We start from the raw sequence: 18,736 nt of genomic DNA on the forward strand, positions 1-18,736 counted from the left end.
CTCAATTATATAGTCTCTGCGTTTCTCCTGCCATACCAGCCACTACTACCTTTTTTTCTGTCCGTTAGCTGTGTGACTGTACTAACAATACATAAACACACATATTTTTCCTGAATGCAGGCCTTCACTCCTGGTTGTATTAAAGAATTCAGCTTAAGTGAGAGCTCCACTGGTGAGCCCTCCAGGATTCCCACAGCACTGTAATTACCCTTTGCACAGCCCTTATCGCACTGAAAGGTCAGACTGACCATCTCCTTTCCTACTACAAACCAACCTTACTCACCACTGAGTACAGCATAACAAGTCAGCCTGTAAATATTTCTCGCTTATATAACTGAACAATAAGAAGGACTATTAGCTAATGGGCTATTTTTTTTTAAAAAAACAAGTTTATTGGGGTGTATCTTAGATGTCAAAAAGTTCACCCATTTCAAGTATATGACAGTAACTTTACCAAATGGTATAACCGTCAGCATCGATCAGTTTTAGAACATTTTCACACATACACCCCCATAAGGCACCCCATGTCCACTTACCCTTAATCCCTGTGCCTACTTCTAGCCCCAGGCAACCCCTGATCTACTTTCTGTATCTATTAGTCTGCCTTTTCTGGACATATCATACAATTAGCAATCTCGTGTTTCTGGCTTCGTTTACCTAGATTAAAATTTCTGAGGTTTAGGGACTTCCCTGGTGGTCCAGTGGTTAAGATTCTGTGCTCCCGATTCCGGGGGGCTGGGTTTGATCCCTAGTCAGGGAACTAGATGCCACATGCCGCAAAGAAGATCCCACGTGCTGCAACTAAGACCCAGCACAGCCAAATAAAGAAATATTTTTAAAAAAATTTCCGAGGTTTATCCATGAAGTAGACGTGTCAGTTTGTTTCTTTTTATGGCCGAACAATATCCCACTGCAGGAATATACTGTGTTTTGTCTATTCACCAGTCACTGGATATTTACACTGTTTCCAGTTTTTGGCTAGAATATGAATAGTGCTGCTATGAACAACTGCTTGCAAGTTTGTGTATGGACATATGTTTTCATTTCTCCTGGGTAGATACCTAGGAGAGGAATTGCTAGGTTTTATGGTACTTTTTTGTTTAAATTTTGAGACATCCACAAGCCATTTTCCAAAGAGCTACACACCATTCTACGTCCCCCAGTAATGAGGGTTACTCCACGTCCTCACCAGCATCTGTAATTGCCTGTCTTATATATAACAGCTGTTCTAGTGGGGGAGAAATGGTACCTCATTATGGCTTTAATCTGCATTGCCCTGATGATTAATGACATTGAGCATCTTTCATGTACCGATTAGCCAATTGTATATCTTCTCCGGTAAATCTCTGTTCATACATTTTATCCATTTTCTTTGGTTGGACTGTCTTCTTATTGAGTTTTAAGAGTTCTAGGAATTCCAAATACAAGTCCTTTATAGGACACGTTCTGCAAGTATTTTCTCCCAGTCTGTTGTTTGTCTTTCACTTACTTAATAGTGTCTTTTGAAATGTACATGTTTTAAATACGATGAGGACAAACTTATCATTTCTTTTCTTTTATGGACTGTGCTTTTGGTGTCTTTAGATATCTTTGCTCAATCCACTGTACTGAAGATTTCCTCCTTTTTTCTTCTGGAAGTTTACTTTTAGCTCTTAATTTTAAGAGTATAATCCATTTAAGCTAGCCTTTTTGTATAGTGTGAGGTAAGAATTATGCAAATACAAACTGAAGCAAATATGAGACACCACTACACATCTACTAGAGCCACCAGAATCTGGAACACCGACAGCACCAAATGCTGGCGAGGATGTGGAGCAACAGGAACCCTCACTCACTGCTGGTGGGAACGCAAACTGGAACAACCACTGTGGAAGACAGTTTGGCGGTTTCTAATAAAACTAAACATACTCTTATCATAGGATCCAGCAACTGTGCTACCTGGTATTTACCCAAAGGAGTTGAAAACTTATGTCCACACAAAAACCTGCACGCAATGTCTATAGCAGCTTTATTCATAATTGCCAAAACTTAGAAGCAACCAAGATGTCCTTCGGTAGGTGAATGGATAAATAAACTGTGGTGCAACTAGACAATGGAATATTATTCAGTGCTAAAAAGCAATGAGCTGTCAAGCCAGAAAAAGACACAGAGGAACCCTAAGTGCATATTACTAAGTGAAAGAAGCCAATCTGAGAAGGCTACAGACTGTATGTTTCCAATGTAGAAAGGACAAAACTACGGAGACAGTAAAAAGATCAATGCTTGCCAGAAGCTAGAGGGGAGGGAAGGATGAATAGGCTCTCACAGAGTTTTAGGACAGTGAAAATACTCTGCATGATACTACAATGGTGGATTCAAGTCATTACATTATGTTAAAACCCACAGAACATACACTAATATAAACCATGGACTTTGATGATTCTGACACATCAGTGCAGCCTCACTGAGAGCAGCGCACACAACCCCTTGGTGGCTGATGATGGCGGGGAGGCTGTGCCCGCGCGGGGCAGGAAGCGCACGGGGACTCTGTGCCCTCCGCTCCACGTTCTGAACCCAACGCTGCTCCAGAAAACAAAGCCTATCTAACAGAATAAAGAGGGTGACAGACCTGAATATGAAACAAAAAACTATAAAACTTCAGAAGAATACACAGGAGAAAACCTTTATGACCTGGGGTTAGGCAAAGATTTCTTACCTAAACACAAGTGCCTGAATTTATAAAAGAAAAAAAACTGTAAAACTGAACTTCAAAACCAGAACCTTCTTTTTTTTTTTTTAAATAAATTTATTTATTTATTTATTTTTGGCTGCGTCGGGTCTCCATTGCTGCGTGTGGGCTTTCTCCAGTTGCGGCGAGCAGGGGCTACTCTTTGTTGCGGTGCGCAGGCTTCTCATTGCGGTGGTTTCTCTTGTTGCGGAGCACGGGCTCTAGGCAAGCAGCCTTCAGTAGTTGTGGCTCGCGGGCTCTAGAGTGCAGGCTCAGTAGTTGTGGCGCACGGCCTTTGTTGCTCCGGAGCATGTGGGATCTTCCCGGACTAGGGATCGAACCCGTGTCCCCTGCATTGGCAGGCGGATTCTTAACCACTGCGTCGCCAGGGAAGTCCCCCTTCTGCTCTTTGAAAGACACTTTAGGAGTCAGATTGGAAGAAAATATTTGCAAAACACATGGCTAATGAAAGACTTGTATCTAGAATGTATAAACAACTTTCATATTTCAATAACAGTAAGCAACAATGTTTTAAAAGGGCAAAACATCTGAAAAGATACTTCAGCAAAGAACAGATACAGACAGCAAATAAGCACTTGTTAAGATCCTTAATGTCATTAAGGAAATTAAAATGAAAACCACTATGAAATACCACAATACTCCTATCAGAAGGGCTAGTATAAACACAAAATGATAAATTCAAGTGCTGGCAAGAATGGAGAATAGAACTCTCATACACAAACATCTGGCAGGTTCTCATAAAGTTAGAAATAAACTTACCTTACAAGCAGCAATTTCACTCCTAGGTATTTACTCAAGAGAAAAGAAAACATACATATGTCTACACAAACACCTGTATGCAAATTCTATTCATAAAATCTCCCCAAACTGGAAATAGCCCAAATGTCCATCAATTGGTGAATATATAATATTGTGGTGCATCCATACAATGAAATGAGCAGAGCAATGAGAACTACTGATACAGGCAACAACATGACTGAATCTCAAAAGCATTGTGCTAAATGGAAAAGCCAGACACAAAAAGGCAAAATATTATATGACTCCATTTATATGAAGTTGTGGAAGAGTCAGAATTATGGAGACAGAAATTAGATCAGCAGCTGCCAAGGAGCGGGTGTGGCGGAAGGAGACTGACTACATAAAGGCACAAGAGGGAACTGAGGGGTGATGGAAATTGTCTGCATCTTGACTGTGATGATGGTTGCATGACTATATGTATTTATCAAAACTCATAATTGTACCTAAAAAGAGTGAATTTCTTATTGTATATGTTATATATCTCAATAACCCTACTTTAAAAAAAAAAAAAAAGAAAACTCAGTCCAATACATTGAAATGTTTCCCCTCCTTTCTTTCCCTCCCTCGCTTAGGACCTACAGTGGAAAAAGGGCAGGCCCTCTCTTCTGCTACTAGCTCCATTCCTCCCTTGGTAGGGTGGAGGCGGGGGGAGAGCCAGACCACATGCTAAGCATGTCACTGCAGGCCTCTGCTGGGTGTCATGTCACTGCTTCTCTGGCTTACCCTGGCAGGCATCACGTGTGGGTGTTATCAAATATTGGCTTTTTCTTAATGGCTGTGAGAGGGAGTTCTTCAGAAGACCCCTCAGGGGCCAACCTCACTGCACAAGTCACTATTGTGGAAGAACTGCTGTGTCTTGACTTCAAACCCTCCCACCCTCCCTAGCACCACTCTGCTCTTCTGATTCTGGGGTCGCCTCAACCACTGGCCTGGCCTGGGTATTAGCACAATGGCTCAAGCCTGGGTCTCTTTGAAAGTATCTACTTGAACCCAGGAAAAATTCACATTTCTCCAGATGAGAACATGGGCTTCTCTACTACTATGCTCACGCTCTACCCTGCCGTTTCTCTTCCTGATCCTCTTCACAAAAGGTTCAGGAGGCCACCTAAGCAGACATCCCACCGAGAATAAGATGCCAGTCTCCTTTTCTTAGAAGCACCCTCCATCTCCAGGAGCCATTCTTGTTGTTGTAGAATCCCTTATAGATGAAGGAAAAAGCCACTCTATTCCCACTAGGCTAAAGACTCCAATTATTTTTCCTTCTCTTTTTACTGACCCATTAACAGGGAAAAGCTCCCAAGTCTATAGCCTAAGCAGATAATCAATGGGGAATGATATGCCAGTTTCCCTTCTTGTGAAGTGTTACATATGAACTAAAAATAAAAGTTTACAGGTCCACTTACCCTACTTCATAAGATGCTAGGCCCTCTTTGACTAGCTGGTCATTAATACTGGTAGGAGTCATTCCAGGAGCACCAAGAAAATCGAAAAGCTCAACTAAGAGCACATTGTCTTCCAGAATTTCTGTAAAACCATTAAGACTAGTTTGGGGAAAGAAATAAATATGTCCCAAAATATACTAAAAAGCAATTTTTAAAAACCTGAGAACTTAATTTCCTTCATTTTGCATCCATGAGGTTTCCTGCTCAATAATGTCAGTCTCTCTCTAGGGGTAAAAGTAGCATTTTTCACACATAAAAGAACTGCCAATGTTAATAAAATTTTCATTTTAGGTTATTGTGTACTGTTCCATAATGAACCAAAAGCAGCTTAAAGCTTTTAGATTCAGAAAAAACATAGTGACATACATTTATTGAAGCAGCATTCTGTTGTGTTTTTAAACTGTTTTATTGGATTCTGCCAAGTTCCAGAGGACAAAAGAAATGAATGAAAGTTAATTCAGGCCAGTGCTTATTTGCGAAGTTTTACAGCTTTTATAAGAATGGCACCAAAAAACAACAAAAAAAAACAGCACAAAGTTTAAAACAACAAAAACTCAACCCAGAGCATTAAGTGGAATTTTTCCCCATCCTTCTGTTTTTAGGACAAACCATTAGGTCTATTTCTTAATCTAAACTGGGAGTTAGCTGAGGGTGAAGTTACACCTCGTGTGCCTATTTACTTATTTATAGTACATAGCATACAGGGCCTGCTCAATATGCATTTGAATAAATGACAGAGGAATTTCTTTAGGAAACACACAGTTCTATGCACTGAGATCAGTTTATGCCTATACTTCTATACAATAGTAGCTGGCAGGTGCTAAGAGAATGACGATTCCAAATAAAAAGATAAGTCATTACCAGCAGTAACATCCTGTATTACCCAGTTATAAGAATACATGTTAGAAAGCTTTTTTTCAAGAGCTGAAAAATCATTCCTGACTACTTTTTTAATGGACCAGATAAATTATCTAGAAACAAAAAGCTAAGCAACTCTGAGCCTCAGTAAACTCTAATCTCACTTTCCATCTCTTGTGTTCCCTTTAGTGCTTTGATTTCATACTGCCCGTGCACAAGTTCTTTATTCCACAGGGCCAGCTTCCCATGGTGCTGTACCTTCACCATCTTCCCTGCTCTGCTCCTAATTAAAATTTAAATGTCTCTTGCTTTGTAAGGTAAAAATGTATACTAATCTCATCACTGTGCAGGTTAATGGGGAAAGATGTTTTAGGTCGGTGGGGCCTTCTGGCATTCCTTAAATCAAATTTTCTAGGTTAAGATACACTACAACTTGTGTTTAGATATTACTGGTATAACAAGTAATTGAGAATGAAAAAGGGGGAGTCAAGAGAGAAACCCAGGAGTCAAGTCTTCATGGGTTAACCTCGGGAGGAGACGTTAAAGGGAGAGCTAAAAACCAACAGAATAAAATACCAAAAGGAAAGCTGAGAAGCAGAATTAAAGCACGTTAAAGTCAGCTCAAAATCAGTGGAGATTACTCAAGACTAAGAGGCCCTTAATTTACTGTTTATATCAGAGAATCCAGACATAAAAATTCTATAGACTAAGGGTACAATTTCTATCATCATATTCCTCTTCAACAGAACTACTACGTCAGAACAATGTCTTATGTTAAAGTGAATAAATTAACACAAATATGCAATCATTTCTAGGTTATGTGGCCTTGAGCAATGATCTTTAAGCTTCAATTCCCTTGTAAAACAGGCTAATAATCTCATGATATTTTGGGTTTACTAGATGGGAGTATGATGAAAATCAAAAAAATGGATACAGTAAAAAGTACCTTTGGAAATCCCTTAAGTCAACCCTAAGTAACCATGCTCGTGTGTATCCTGCACTAGTACTTGTTAAGACCAACACAGCCCACGTTGGTCACAGCTTTGGAAAAGATCAAAATCCCAGATAATAACAGCTTTCAAATCCCCCATCCAAATCCCTTGGGGCCAGACATGTTTCAGAACTCTTCAAATTGAGAAAAGCTATATAGAACATATATTGCTTATTTTGTAATACCCACAGTGATTCTGAGGCAGCAGCTCAGAAGCGAACATGACTATCCTGAAGTGGAATATATCTCACTGTAAAGGAGATCAATACAACATATAGCATTGTATCTTCATGTAAATTCAGATCAGATTTTGCCATTAAACTTGCTGGGTTACCAAACTGTGGGCTAGCGCTCAGCCTGTGTATCTCAGACCCAAACTGTTCCAAAAAAGAAGCAACTTTTTTCAAAATGGCATGCCGAGAGCCTATACTTAAATTCCCTCAAGTAGAATGAAACAAAAACAAAAAAAACTATTTACCAGTTATGTCCCATCTCCCCTCACTTTCCTGCAAATTATACCTTAGCATCCATCACTCCAAGATGAGGCACAGAGACCCAGGACAAAAACAAAGAGAAACAAGAGAAGCTAACTCCTGGCTTTAGGGCTTTCAAAAGGCCACGCTGAGGGTGACTTGATCTTCAATGGAAATTTTTGCCTCATGTGCTGATTTTAGGCTCTAGAGCCTGCAGAAGATATTATTCCATTGTCCCCAGTTCTCAATAAATGTTCTCTCTCACTACTCATACTGATGACACACTGAATTTATTATAAGATCTGACAAATGTTATATCATAATGTTAGTCTTATTTAAAATTATGATCATATAGCAACAAATAAAAATGGAAATAGCTTACTAATGACTGAACATGTCATAAACTTATCTTGAGTCTTTTCTTGAAATTTTTCTTTAGCTTTTTTTGACCACTGCAGTGTCCCTTTACATGGTTCAATATAGGCCAGCTTACATTTAATTGCCTGTGTCAAACAAAATTGCACCATTAAGAAAGTAAACTTAATTTAGAGTTATTTTAGAATTAAAATAAAGTGTTAAACGTGTACAAAACTAAACTTTGCATTTTAATTTAATACATATTTAGAAAACAAATAAATGTCCAAAGATGTCTCTAACAGTACTTTTATAAATGCAAACAGTTGGAATCAACAGAGTATGGGATTAAGAGGTACAAACTATTATGTATAAAATAAGCTACAAGGATATATTATACAGCACAGGGAATATAGTCAATATTTTACAGTAACTATAAATGGAGTATAACTTTAAAAAATCATGAATCACTATATTGTACACTTGCAACTTATATAATACTGTACATCAATTAAAAAAATAAAATCCCCAATTACCTATGAAAAAAAATCCAAACCAAAAATGAAACAAACAAAAAAACAGATTAATTAATTAATCTGTTGAAAATTAATTAATTTTGTTGAATGAATTATTGTATACTCAGATACTGGAATAATAAGCATCCATTGAAAGAATTATGACACATTGTTAAATGAAAAATCAGGTTATGGGACTATATATAGTCTAATCCCATAATTCTTAAAAACACAGATGATGTATCTTAGAAGTATATATATCAAAAATATTGAATAATTCTGAGTGATTCCCCCCTCATTTTACTCATCTGTATTTTCAAATTTTTCCTGTATCATTTTACCCATTTTTAAATGAAAAATACTGTTTAATAACAATTCAAATACTAGGAGTATATGAATTAGGAAATAAACCTCCTTAAACTTATCTCTGGGGAGTAGGATTCCAAGAGAAGGATAAGTTTTTTATTGATACGTATTCTTCCAGACTTCTCTCTTTCTCTGGCACACGTTATATATACTTAAACATAAATGGGGGCTTCCCTGGTGGCGCAGTGGTTGAGAATCTGCCTGCCAATGCAGGGGACACGGGTTCGAGCCCTGGTCTGGGAGGATCCCACATGCCGCGGAGCAACTAAGCCCGTGCGCCACAACTACTGAGCCTGCACGTCTGGAGCCTGTGCTCCGCAACAAGAGACGCCGCGATAGTGAGAGGCCCGCGCACCGCGATGAAGAGTGGCCCCCGCTTGCCGCAACTGGAGAAAGCCCTCGCACAGAAACGAAGACCCAACACAGACAAAAATAAATAAATAAATAAATAAATAAATATTTTTTAAAAAAAACATAAATGGGATCACAGTAAAATCATTTTTGTAATCAGTTTTTTTCACATATCATATTCTTACTATCTTATACAGATATTTCAAAATAACACTAAAACCTGCAGACCAGTAAGTACTTATAAAGACACAAATATATACACGTTTATAATTAATGCTTATTTGCTAAGATACATATTACTTTTTAAACAGTAACTATAGAGACTCTTTTCTATAGCCCATGAATCAGAAATTATTTACAGAAAAAGTGAAGTTAAAAGAACATTTCTACAGTGAAAATAACTTCTAAAAATACTTTCATATTTGTGCTAATATTCTAACCCTATGATTTATAATAAGTAGATTACCTTCTCTGCAGGATTCAGAAACTCATCCTTTATTTTACGCATTTCTTTAAGTGTTATTTTTGCTGTATTGCCAAAGTCCACATATTTAACTTCAACTTCACGATGTCCAGGCAATCCTTCAAAAATTATGAAATTGGAAATCACAAACTTGGAAAAAAAAGAATTATCTAGCAAAATTTAGACTGATCTACAATCAACTAGATTCGAACGCTTTTATGTTCAACATACAAACTTAATATTTTTTTAATGTATAAAATATCTCTATCTCTTTGTGTGAACTTCACAAAATCAACCATAATGCATACCTGTTCAGACTCGGTGAATGAGAAACTAACAATTTAAAGATATCTAAAGGACAACCAAAATCAGGATAACAAAATAGCCATCAAATGCTAGGTGTTACGGCCTAAAAGTTAAGAATTAGGTTTGGAGTTAGACACTTAAATGACATGTGACTCTGAGAAAGCTAATTAATATCTCTAAGATACTACCCTGAGCAAGTTACTTTTTCTCTGTAGGCCTCATTATTTCACCTGTAGAGTGGGTGTGCCAATAGAATCAAATCTTATTAAGACTCTTTTTGAGGACTCACCTATTTAAAGTACTCTGCAAAGAACCAAGCACAAAATAAGCACTTAATGTTTGTTAGTCAACATAGGTAATCAAACAAGGCAAAAGACTTAATGATCAAGACACAGGTTCATTCGTATAATAATATCTAACTGTGAAATTTAAAAAAATTATCTGGGGATATTGTGAAAAATGAGCAGAAACAAACCTCTATGTGAAACTAGTTTTCATATTTTAAAGGATACCAAAGAAACCTCTGGAAGGTTTGAACACACCGAAGTTTGAATAAAGATCTATCATAAACTGACCTTTTTGTAAATACTCAGAATATGACTGACTTTAGTCCCCTAAGCACACGTATGTACAATGCTACCAAACTTGTTGCCATTACTTTCAAATTTAAAAACTAATACAGTACATGTAATTTCAAAATGGAAAAAGTCTGGGCATTCTCTGCCCCTTGGTAGAAGTGAAAGCAGATGGAACAACACTGGCACCGCTCGAGATGGCACTCAAGCAGCTCAGGTACCTGAGAAGACGTGTGTACCCTAAGAGTAAGGTAAAGAGGTGAGGGGACCTTGCCCTGTTTCCAGTGGAATCCTCATGCAAGAAAGAAAATCTCAAGTGTAACGACACCATTAGATTCTTACCATTCCTCAAGTCCCTGAATGCAGATGCGGTTTTAAACAAGAACAAACAAATGGATATGGGATGGGATTTAAAAAACAGTTTTCCCCAAATTATCAATCATGTGTGAGTAGAATCAGGAGACATGGAAGGTCTCAAAATTTCCCTTCCATTTATTCTGAGGAAAATGCTCCACCAAAATATGGAAGTAAACCGAAAAGGTAAATGGGATCCAGAAAACAAGCAATCCAATTCAGGAAAACAAGTGAAATAAACTCCCAGAATTACAAGCCTAGGGGACAAGCAGTCTAATTGGAGCAGATAATAGAAGGATGTTTTCACTGTTACCAAAAAAAAAAAAAAAAAAAAAAAAAAAAATCAAACCAGCATTATCTGAAAAGCCTAATCATGTGGAAAATTGTTTTAAACTACTAGGAAAATGTAGCCATAGATTACTGGGTTGGCCACAAAGTTCTTTCGGTTTTTTAACTAAAAATAAAAGACACATTTTTCATTTTCACCAAGGACTTCACTGAACAACATATTCACCCTTTTTGTTCCACTACCTTCTGCCATTTTTCAGGCAACTTCATAATTTGATCTTCCCAAAACTTTTTATCTTTTTGAGCAAAGAACTGTTCCAGGTGCCTTTTACAGTCTTCCAGGAAATGGAAATTTTTTCCATTAAGACAATTTTGTGAAGACCGAAATAAATGGAAATCCGAAGGTGCAATGTCCGGTGAATACAGCGGATGAATCAGAACTTCCCAGCCAAGCTGTAACAGTTTTTGCCTGGTCATCAAAGAAACATGCGGTCTTGTGCTATCCTGATGGAAGAGTATGTGTTTTCTGTTGACTAATTCTAGACGCTTTTCGTCAAGTGCTGCTTTCAGTTGGTCTAATTGGGAGCAGTACTTGTTGGAATTAATCGTTTGGTTTTCCGGAAGGAGCTCATGATAGAGGATTCCCTTCCAATCCCACCATACACACGACATCACCTTCTTTGGATGAAGACTGGCCTTTGGTGTGGTTGGCGGTGGTTCATTTCGCTTGCCCCACGATCTCTTCCGTTCCACATTATTGTACAGTATCCACTTTTCATCCTCCGTCACAATTTGTTTTATAAATGGAATGTTTTTGTTACGTTTCAGTGGAGAATTGCATGCGGAAATACAGTCAAGAAGGTTTTTTTCGCTTTACTTATGTGGAACCCAAACATCAAAGCGATGAACATAACCAAGCTGGTGCAAATGATTTTCAATCCTTGATTTGTATGTTTTGAGTATGTCAGCTACTCAAAAGCATCTCCAGCATGGTATAACGTTGACTGTTCTCAATTAATGTCTCTATTTGATCGCTATCAACTTCAACTGGTCTACCTGACAGCGGAGCATCGTCCAGCGAGAAATCTGCAGCATGAAACTTCGCAAACCACTTTTGACACGTTCGATCAGTCACTGCACCTTCTCCATACACTGCACAAATCTTTTTTTGCATTTCAGTTGCGTTTTTACCTTTCTTGAAATAATAAAGCATAATATGCCAAAAATGCTGTTTTCTCTTCCATCTTCAAAACTAAAACAGCTACACAAATTTCACCAATTTTGATAAGTTTTTTTAAAAATGCACGCTGATATGACAGCTGTCACAATACAATCTAACAAAATTGTTTCGAATGAAGTTAAAGACAACTAAGTGCTATGAGAGCCATCTTACGGGAAAAACAAATGAACCTTTTGGCCAACCCAATAAAAGAAAATAAAGTGAAAAACTGATGCAATTATTAACTCAGAATTACAGTATACTTTAGGGAGTAGCACTGAAAATACTTGCATAGAATAAGAATATAACTAAAAATTGTGATACATCAATAACTATGTGGGGGGAGAGAAGGGACAAAAGAGCTACAAGAGATCTAAAATTCATCTAACATAATTAATACCTAAGACTGAAGTACCTACAAAGTATTACATATTATTTAGAAGAAACAACACAGATAAACGACAAAAAGTATTTGCCTTTTTGGAGGAGAGTGGAGTATGTGTAAGTCATTTAGCACTATTTAACTTTTTAAATAAGGCAAACGTTAGAAAACAAAAAAAAAAGGTTAAGTCCTAGTCAAATTGAATGAAATCTAAGGAGCCAGAGGTTCATCTATCAACACTATTGCTAACTTTCTAAAGAGCAAAACGGTAAGATCAAATAATAATCACTTCCATGATTTAATTTGTACTGACTCAAATGGTATTAATTTTTAAGCATAACATTTCACTGAGGAAATAGTGTGCAGTTTCCTACCAATAACTTTTGCTCGGTACCAAACTCCATCTTCAAATTTAGCTACACAGGCTTGATCTTGAACTGGACAGAGGATTTCCAGATTTTCTGCATCTTCATTTTTATAGAATTCCTCAATTGTCTTTAATAGAAATAAAAAATCCAGGCTCTCTATCTAAGAAACAGAGTTAAAGCAGGGATTAAAGCACTGTAGTTTCATAGAAACTTAAAATTTAAGTGTTGCATGTTTATAGGCACTGCTCATAAAATTATGAAATATTAGAATTGAATTAGATATAAACTGTCATGTAATTTATATTTGAAATATTGTTACAGAAGTAGTATATAAAATTAGCATATATAAACATAACAAAATTTTTTAAAAATCATATTCTTCCAGATATCTAAAATGTACATGCTTCTAGGTCTTTTTCTTTTTCGTTTTTGGCTGCGCTGTGCAGCTTGCGGGATCTTAGTTCCCCGATCAGGGACTGAACCCAGGCCCACAGCAGTGAAAGCGCTGAGTCCTAATCACTGGACCACCAGGGAACTCCTGCTCCTAGATCTTTTTCTAAGCACACTTTCCATACTTTTGTATGTACCAAAAATGAGACCATACCATACATATAATTCGATAATCTGCATTTTTTTCTATCAATTCTCACTTTTTCTGCTTCAGTAAGTGTTCCTACTAGTACTTCTAGAACATATTAGATTTCCCTAACTGACCAAACCCAGTATCCAATCTAAGACTACATGTTATATTTGGTTATCTCAATAAGTCTTATAATTTAGTGTAGTGTTCTTTTTAAAATGACCCTGTCTTGTTAAAGACAGTGTGCTATTTTTCTGCAGAATGCCCCATCTTCTGGATTTCTGTGGTTATGTTTTCATCTTGTTATTTATCTTGTTCCTCCATTGAGTAGGGCCTATCCCTGGAATTTCCCCCAAACTGAGAGTTATATCTACAAGTTTGATGGATTCAAGCCAAACCTTTTCGCTAGAATACGTCAAGTTGCAACACATCAAGACATAATATTACTGACTCACTAATGATATGCTAAGATTCACCTACGGAAAGGGCTGGTGATTCTCATCCCTTCATTATACAGTTACGTTTTTCCCTTGTGGTCACCAAGTAATTCATGTAGTACTACTTTGGCATTGTATGAATATCCAATTTCCCATCAGCCATCCATCTAATGGTTTTAATGTGAATTGATAAATCTTCTTTAAATCAATCATTCCAGTAGAGTTTGTGAAATGACTGCATAATTTAATAGAGCTTTATCTTATTAAATGGGACTATTTGGTTACTTTAAAACATAGTTCCTGAAGTTCTTATACTACTTAAAACACAGCTCCTAAAACAAAACCAATGTTTATTTTTCCAAATACCAATTCTTAAGATGAAAAATATTTTAAAATCCATCTCAAATGGTCAAAAACTGAAGTTTTTCTCTTTTGTGGGTATAATAATGCAAGTGGAAATTTTCTGAATCTTTTGTTATTTCATATAAATTATTTTCACAACATTTTAAACCTTTCTTTTTTTCCCCCCCAGTACATTGTTGTAATTGTTCTATTTTATTGTTGGTTATTGTTGTTAATCTCTTGCTGTGCTTAATTTATAAATTAAACTGTATCTTAGGTATACATGTATAGGAAAAAAACATCAAATATACAGGGTTCAGTACTGTCCACAGTTTCAGGCGTCCACTGGGAGTCTTGTATCCCCTGCAGACAAGGGGGGACTACTATATGTGATGGAGGAAATGGACGGAGGTCTGGATGCACAGACTGTAAACCTTTATTTCTAAGTAGGTATTATTCATATTCTTCCATTAACACATTATCCAAATGGAACATTGGAAAATTCAATAGAGAAATGACAGCAGCAAAACAGCAGACTCTGAAGCTCCAAGCTCTCGTTCCCCCACAGAAACACTGAAAAAATGAGAAACCATCTGAACCAACTTTGTTAGAGCTCTGGGAAACAGTTAAAGGCTTATAGCACCCAAGCAAACACCCAATCAAGCTTTCAACATTCAAGGAAATCAACATAAACATTTGCTGAACACAAGCCAAAAGAACAGAGAGACTTCACTGATCACATACTAGGAATAGTATTTGTAAGAATAGTTAGAAAAAGTCTTAAAATAAACCAACTACTAGTCTTCAACAATTTTAAATCCAGGATGTGTGTGGGGGGTGATCTGATTTTCAGAGTTATATAATAGTCAATGCCCAATTTTCAACAAGAAATCAGAAGGCATACAAAGAAACAGGAAAACATGGCTCATTCCAAGGAACAAAATAAACAGAAATCAGCCCTTAGGAAGCCCAGATAGTGGATTTACTAGACAAAAACTTTAGAGCAACTGTCTTAAATATGCTCAAAGAGCTAAAGGAAAACATGGACAATGAACTAGAGAAAACCAGGAAAACAATAAAGGATCAAAATGAAAGTATCAACAAAGAGACAGTAATTATAAAAAGGAATCAAATTCTGGAGCTGAAAAGTACAATAACTGGAACAAAAAATACTCTGGAGGGGTTCAATAGCAGATTTGAGCAGCCGTAAGAGTCAGTGAACTTGAATATAGGACAACTGAAATAGTGAGGAGCAGAAAGAAAAAAGAATTAAGTGAACAGAGACCGAGGTATTTGTGAGATATCATTAATCACACCAATATATGCATTATGGGAGTCCCAGAAAGAGGAGAGAGAAAGAAAGGAGCAGAAAGAGTATCTGAAGAAATGATGACCAAAAACTTCCCAAATTTGATGAAATACACAAATCTACAAATCCAAGCAGTTCAATGTTATGGGTTGATTTATGTCTCCCCCAAAAAGATATGTTGGAGTTGTAACCCCCAGAACCTCAAAACATGACCTTATTTGGAGATAGGATATTTATCAAGTTAAAATGAGGTCGTTAAAGTGGGCCTTAATCCAGTGTGATTGGTGTCCTTATTAAAAGGGGTAAATTTGGGCACAAAGACACATACACAGGAGAATGCATGTAAAGATGAAGGCAGAAACTGGAGTGAGGCAGAAGCCACTGAACACCAAATTTTCCAGCTAACCACCAGAAGCTAGGGAAAAAGGCATGGAATAGATTCTCACTCACAACCTTCAGAAGGAACCAACACTACTAACAACTTGATCTCACACTTCTAGACTCCAGAATTGTGAGACAATAAATTTATGTTAAGACACTTAACTTGTGGAACTTTCTTATGGCACCCTTAGGAAATGAATACAGATTTTGGAATGGGAAAGTAGGGTGCTGTTGTAATAAATACCTAACATATGGGAGAAACTTTGAAATTGGGTAATGAATAGAAAGAAGAGGAAGAATTATGCGGTACTTGAATGAAAATAAACAGATTGCTTTGGAAAGATTACTGGCAGAAATATGGATGTTAAAGGTGTTTCTGGTGAGATTTCAGACAGAAATGAGGAATATGATACTGAAAACTGGAGGAAAGGCAATCCTTGTTACACAGTGGTAGAGAACTTGGCTGAATTATGTTCTATTGGGTGAAAAGTTGAACTTGGATATTTAGCTGAGGAGACTGCTAAGAAAAGTGTCAAAGTGCCAGCCAGGTTTCTCCTTGCTGCTTATAATAAAATGTGAGAGGACAGACATAAATTGAAGAATAAATTGTTAAACATAAAGGAAGCAGAATCTGAAGATTTAGAAAATTCTCAGCCTATCTGTATTTCAAAAAATGAGAAAGCAAGCTCTGGAGAGAACACCAAGGGCATGGCTGGGCAGTGTCCGCTCAAGAGATTATGGGTGTATGACTTGTGGATCTAATCATTCATCTCAGCAGAAACAATGCCAGCGTGAACTGAAGGGGACAGAGGTGAGAGGAAATGAAGGGGGGCCGGTGGGCTTGTGGGATTCTATAGGCAGGAAGTGAGCTGACAGAGCTATTCGGTTAGGAACATATGTTTCAAGAAAAGGGAAGACTGATCCTGAAGGAGATTCAGAGGCTAGTGTATCTGCAATTGCTACTCAGGCCCAGAGGGCACAGACCTGAGAGGCAGGGCTGGTTCCTCCTCTGTTCCAGGGATGGGGCCTCCTCCTGGGTTCCAGAGGGTTAGGATAAATCCTCAATTCCAATGGGTGAGGTTGCTGCCATGACTGAAGGGGTAGGGCCACCACCCTAGTGGGACTGGAGGACAGAGCATCCAGCCAATGAGGGTTATTCTCAAGCCATAAGAATCTAATGGAATTTTCCCTGCTAGGTTTTAGACTTACTGTCTGGTCTCACAGATTCAGAGACAGAGAGGAGTTCTGCCTCAGCTTGAGTTAAACAATTCTTACCTATACCTGATTCAGATAATCAGGGATTTAGTGATTTTATATGAGATTTTGGATTTAGATTTGATGCTAGAATGATTAAGATTTTTTGGAATGTTGGGATGGGGTTATTGCATGCGGGGAGGAAATTTTTGATACAGCAGAAAGTGGACTGCTTATGGGTTGAATTGTGTCCTCCCCCCAAAATATGTTGAAGTTCTAACCCCCTAGTACCTCAGCATGTGTCCTTATTTGGAGATAGGGTTTTACCTTGATAGATATTATCAAGTTAAATTAATGTCTTAGGCGGGACCTAATTCAACATGACTGTTGTCTGTATTAAAAAATTGAGACAGACAAGTACACAGAGAGAGTGCCATGTGAAGGAAGCAGAGACTGGGATGATGCAGCAGAAGCCAGTGAGTGCTAAAGACTGCCAGCAAACCACCAAATCTAGGGGAGAGACATGGAACAGATCTTCCCTCCCAGACCGCAGAAGGAACCAACTCTGCCAACACCTTGATCTTAAACTTGCAGACTCCAGAACTGTGAGAAAATAAATTTCTGCTTTTTCAAACTACCTAGTATATGGCACTTTTTGCGCGGGGGGGGTGGGAGTGGGCATGCCACAAAGCTTGTGAGATCTTAGTTCCCTGACCACAGATTGAAACTGGCCCCTGGCAGTGAAAGCGCAGAGTCCTAACCACTGTACCGCCAGGCAATTCCCTGTGGCACTTCATCATAGCAGCCTTAGAAAGTTACTATACTCAAAAAACGCAAAGTAAGATAAATTCAAAGAGAGACACACTAGATGCATGATAAACAAACTGTCAACAGCCAAAGACAAAGTGAGAGTTGTGAAAGCAGCAAGAGAGAAGTGACTTGTCATATATAAGGGATCATCAATAAGATTATCAGCAGACTTCTCATCAGAAATCCTGGAGGTCAGAAGATAACATTTAAACTGCTGAAAGAAAAAAGCATCAACTGAGAATTATAGATCCAGCAAAACTATCCTTCAAAAGAGAGGGAGAAATAAGCTATTCACAGATAAACAAGTGAGGAAGTTCACTAACACTAGACCTGTCTTATGAACAATGCTAAAGGGAGTCCTTCAGGAGGAAATGAAAGGTGTTAGAGTGTAACTTAGAGCCACATTAAAATGTAAAGATCTGTGGTTAACATAAATACATGGACAAATATGAAAGCCAATATTATTAACTTTAGTTTGTAACTCCACTTTTATTTTCCACAGGATTTAAAAGACAAATGCATAAAAATAATTATAAATCTACATTATTGAGCACACAATGTACAAAGATTCATTTCTGAGATCAATAATATAAAAGGAGAATGGAGTTATACAGGAGTAGGGTTTTGTTCAATTAAAGTTGGTATCAATTCGTATTAGATTTCTATAACTTTAGGATGTTATATGTAATCTCCATGGTAACAACAGATAAATATATAGATACACAAAAGGAAATAAGAAGGGAACCAAAACATGACACTACAGTATTTCCACACCCATGTTCATTGCAGCATCATTCACAATAGTCAAGAGGTAGAAGCAAACCAAATGTCCATCAATGGATGAATTAATAA

General features: G+C 37.5%; 1 protein-coding gene across 1 annotated transcript in view; it reads right to left on the reverse strand.

The window, feature by feature from the left end:
* RNF17 (ring finger protein 17) overlaps nt 1-18,736 on the reverse strand; it is a 116,757-nt gene that overhangs the window by 53,842 nt on the left and 44,179 nt on the right. Inside the window, exons 16-19 of the mRNA XM_061170939.1 lie at nt 12,838-12,991; nt 9,343-9,458; nt 7,673-7,793; nt 4,930-5,050 (exon numbers count right to left, since the gene is read on the reverse strand). Of these exons, the coding sequence (XP_061026922.1) occupies nt 4,930-5,050; nt 7,673-7,793; nt 9,343-9,458; nt 12,838-12,991 (512 nt within the window). The remainder of the gene's footprint in view (nt 1-4,929; nt 5,051-7,672; nt 7,794-9,342; nt 9,459-12,837; nt 12,992-18,736) is intronic.

This window comes from Eubalaena glacialis, chromosome 16 (genome assembly GCF_028564815.1).
Source record: "Eubalaena glacialis isolate mEubGla1 chromosome 16, mEubGla1.1.hap2.+ XY, whole genome shotgun sequence".
Classification (NCBI taxonomy): Eukaryota; Metazoa; Chordata; class Mammalia; order Artiodactyla; family Balaenidae; genus Eubalaena; species Eubalaena glacialis.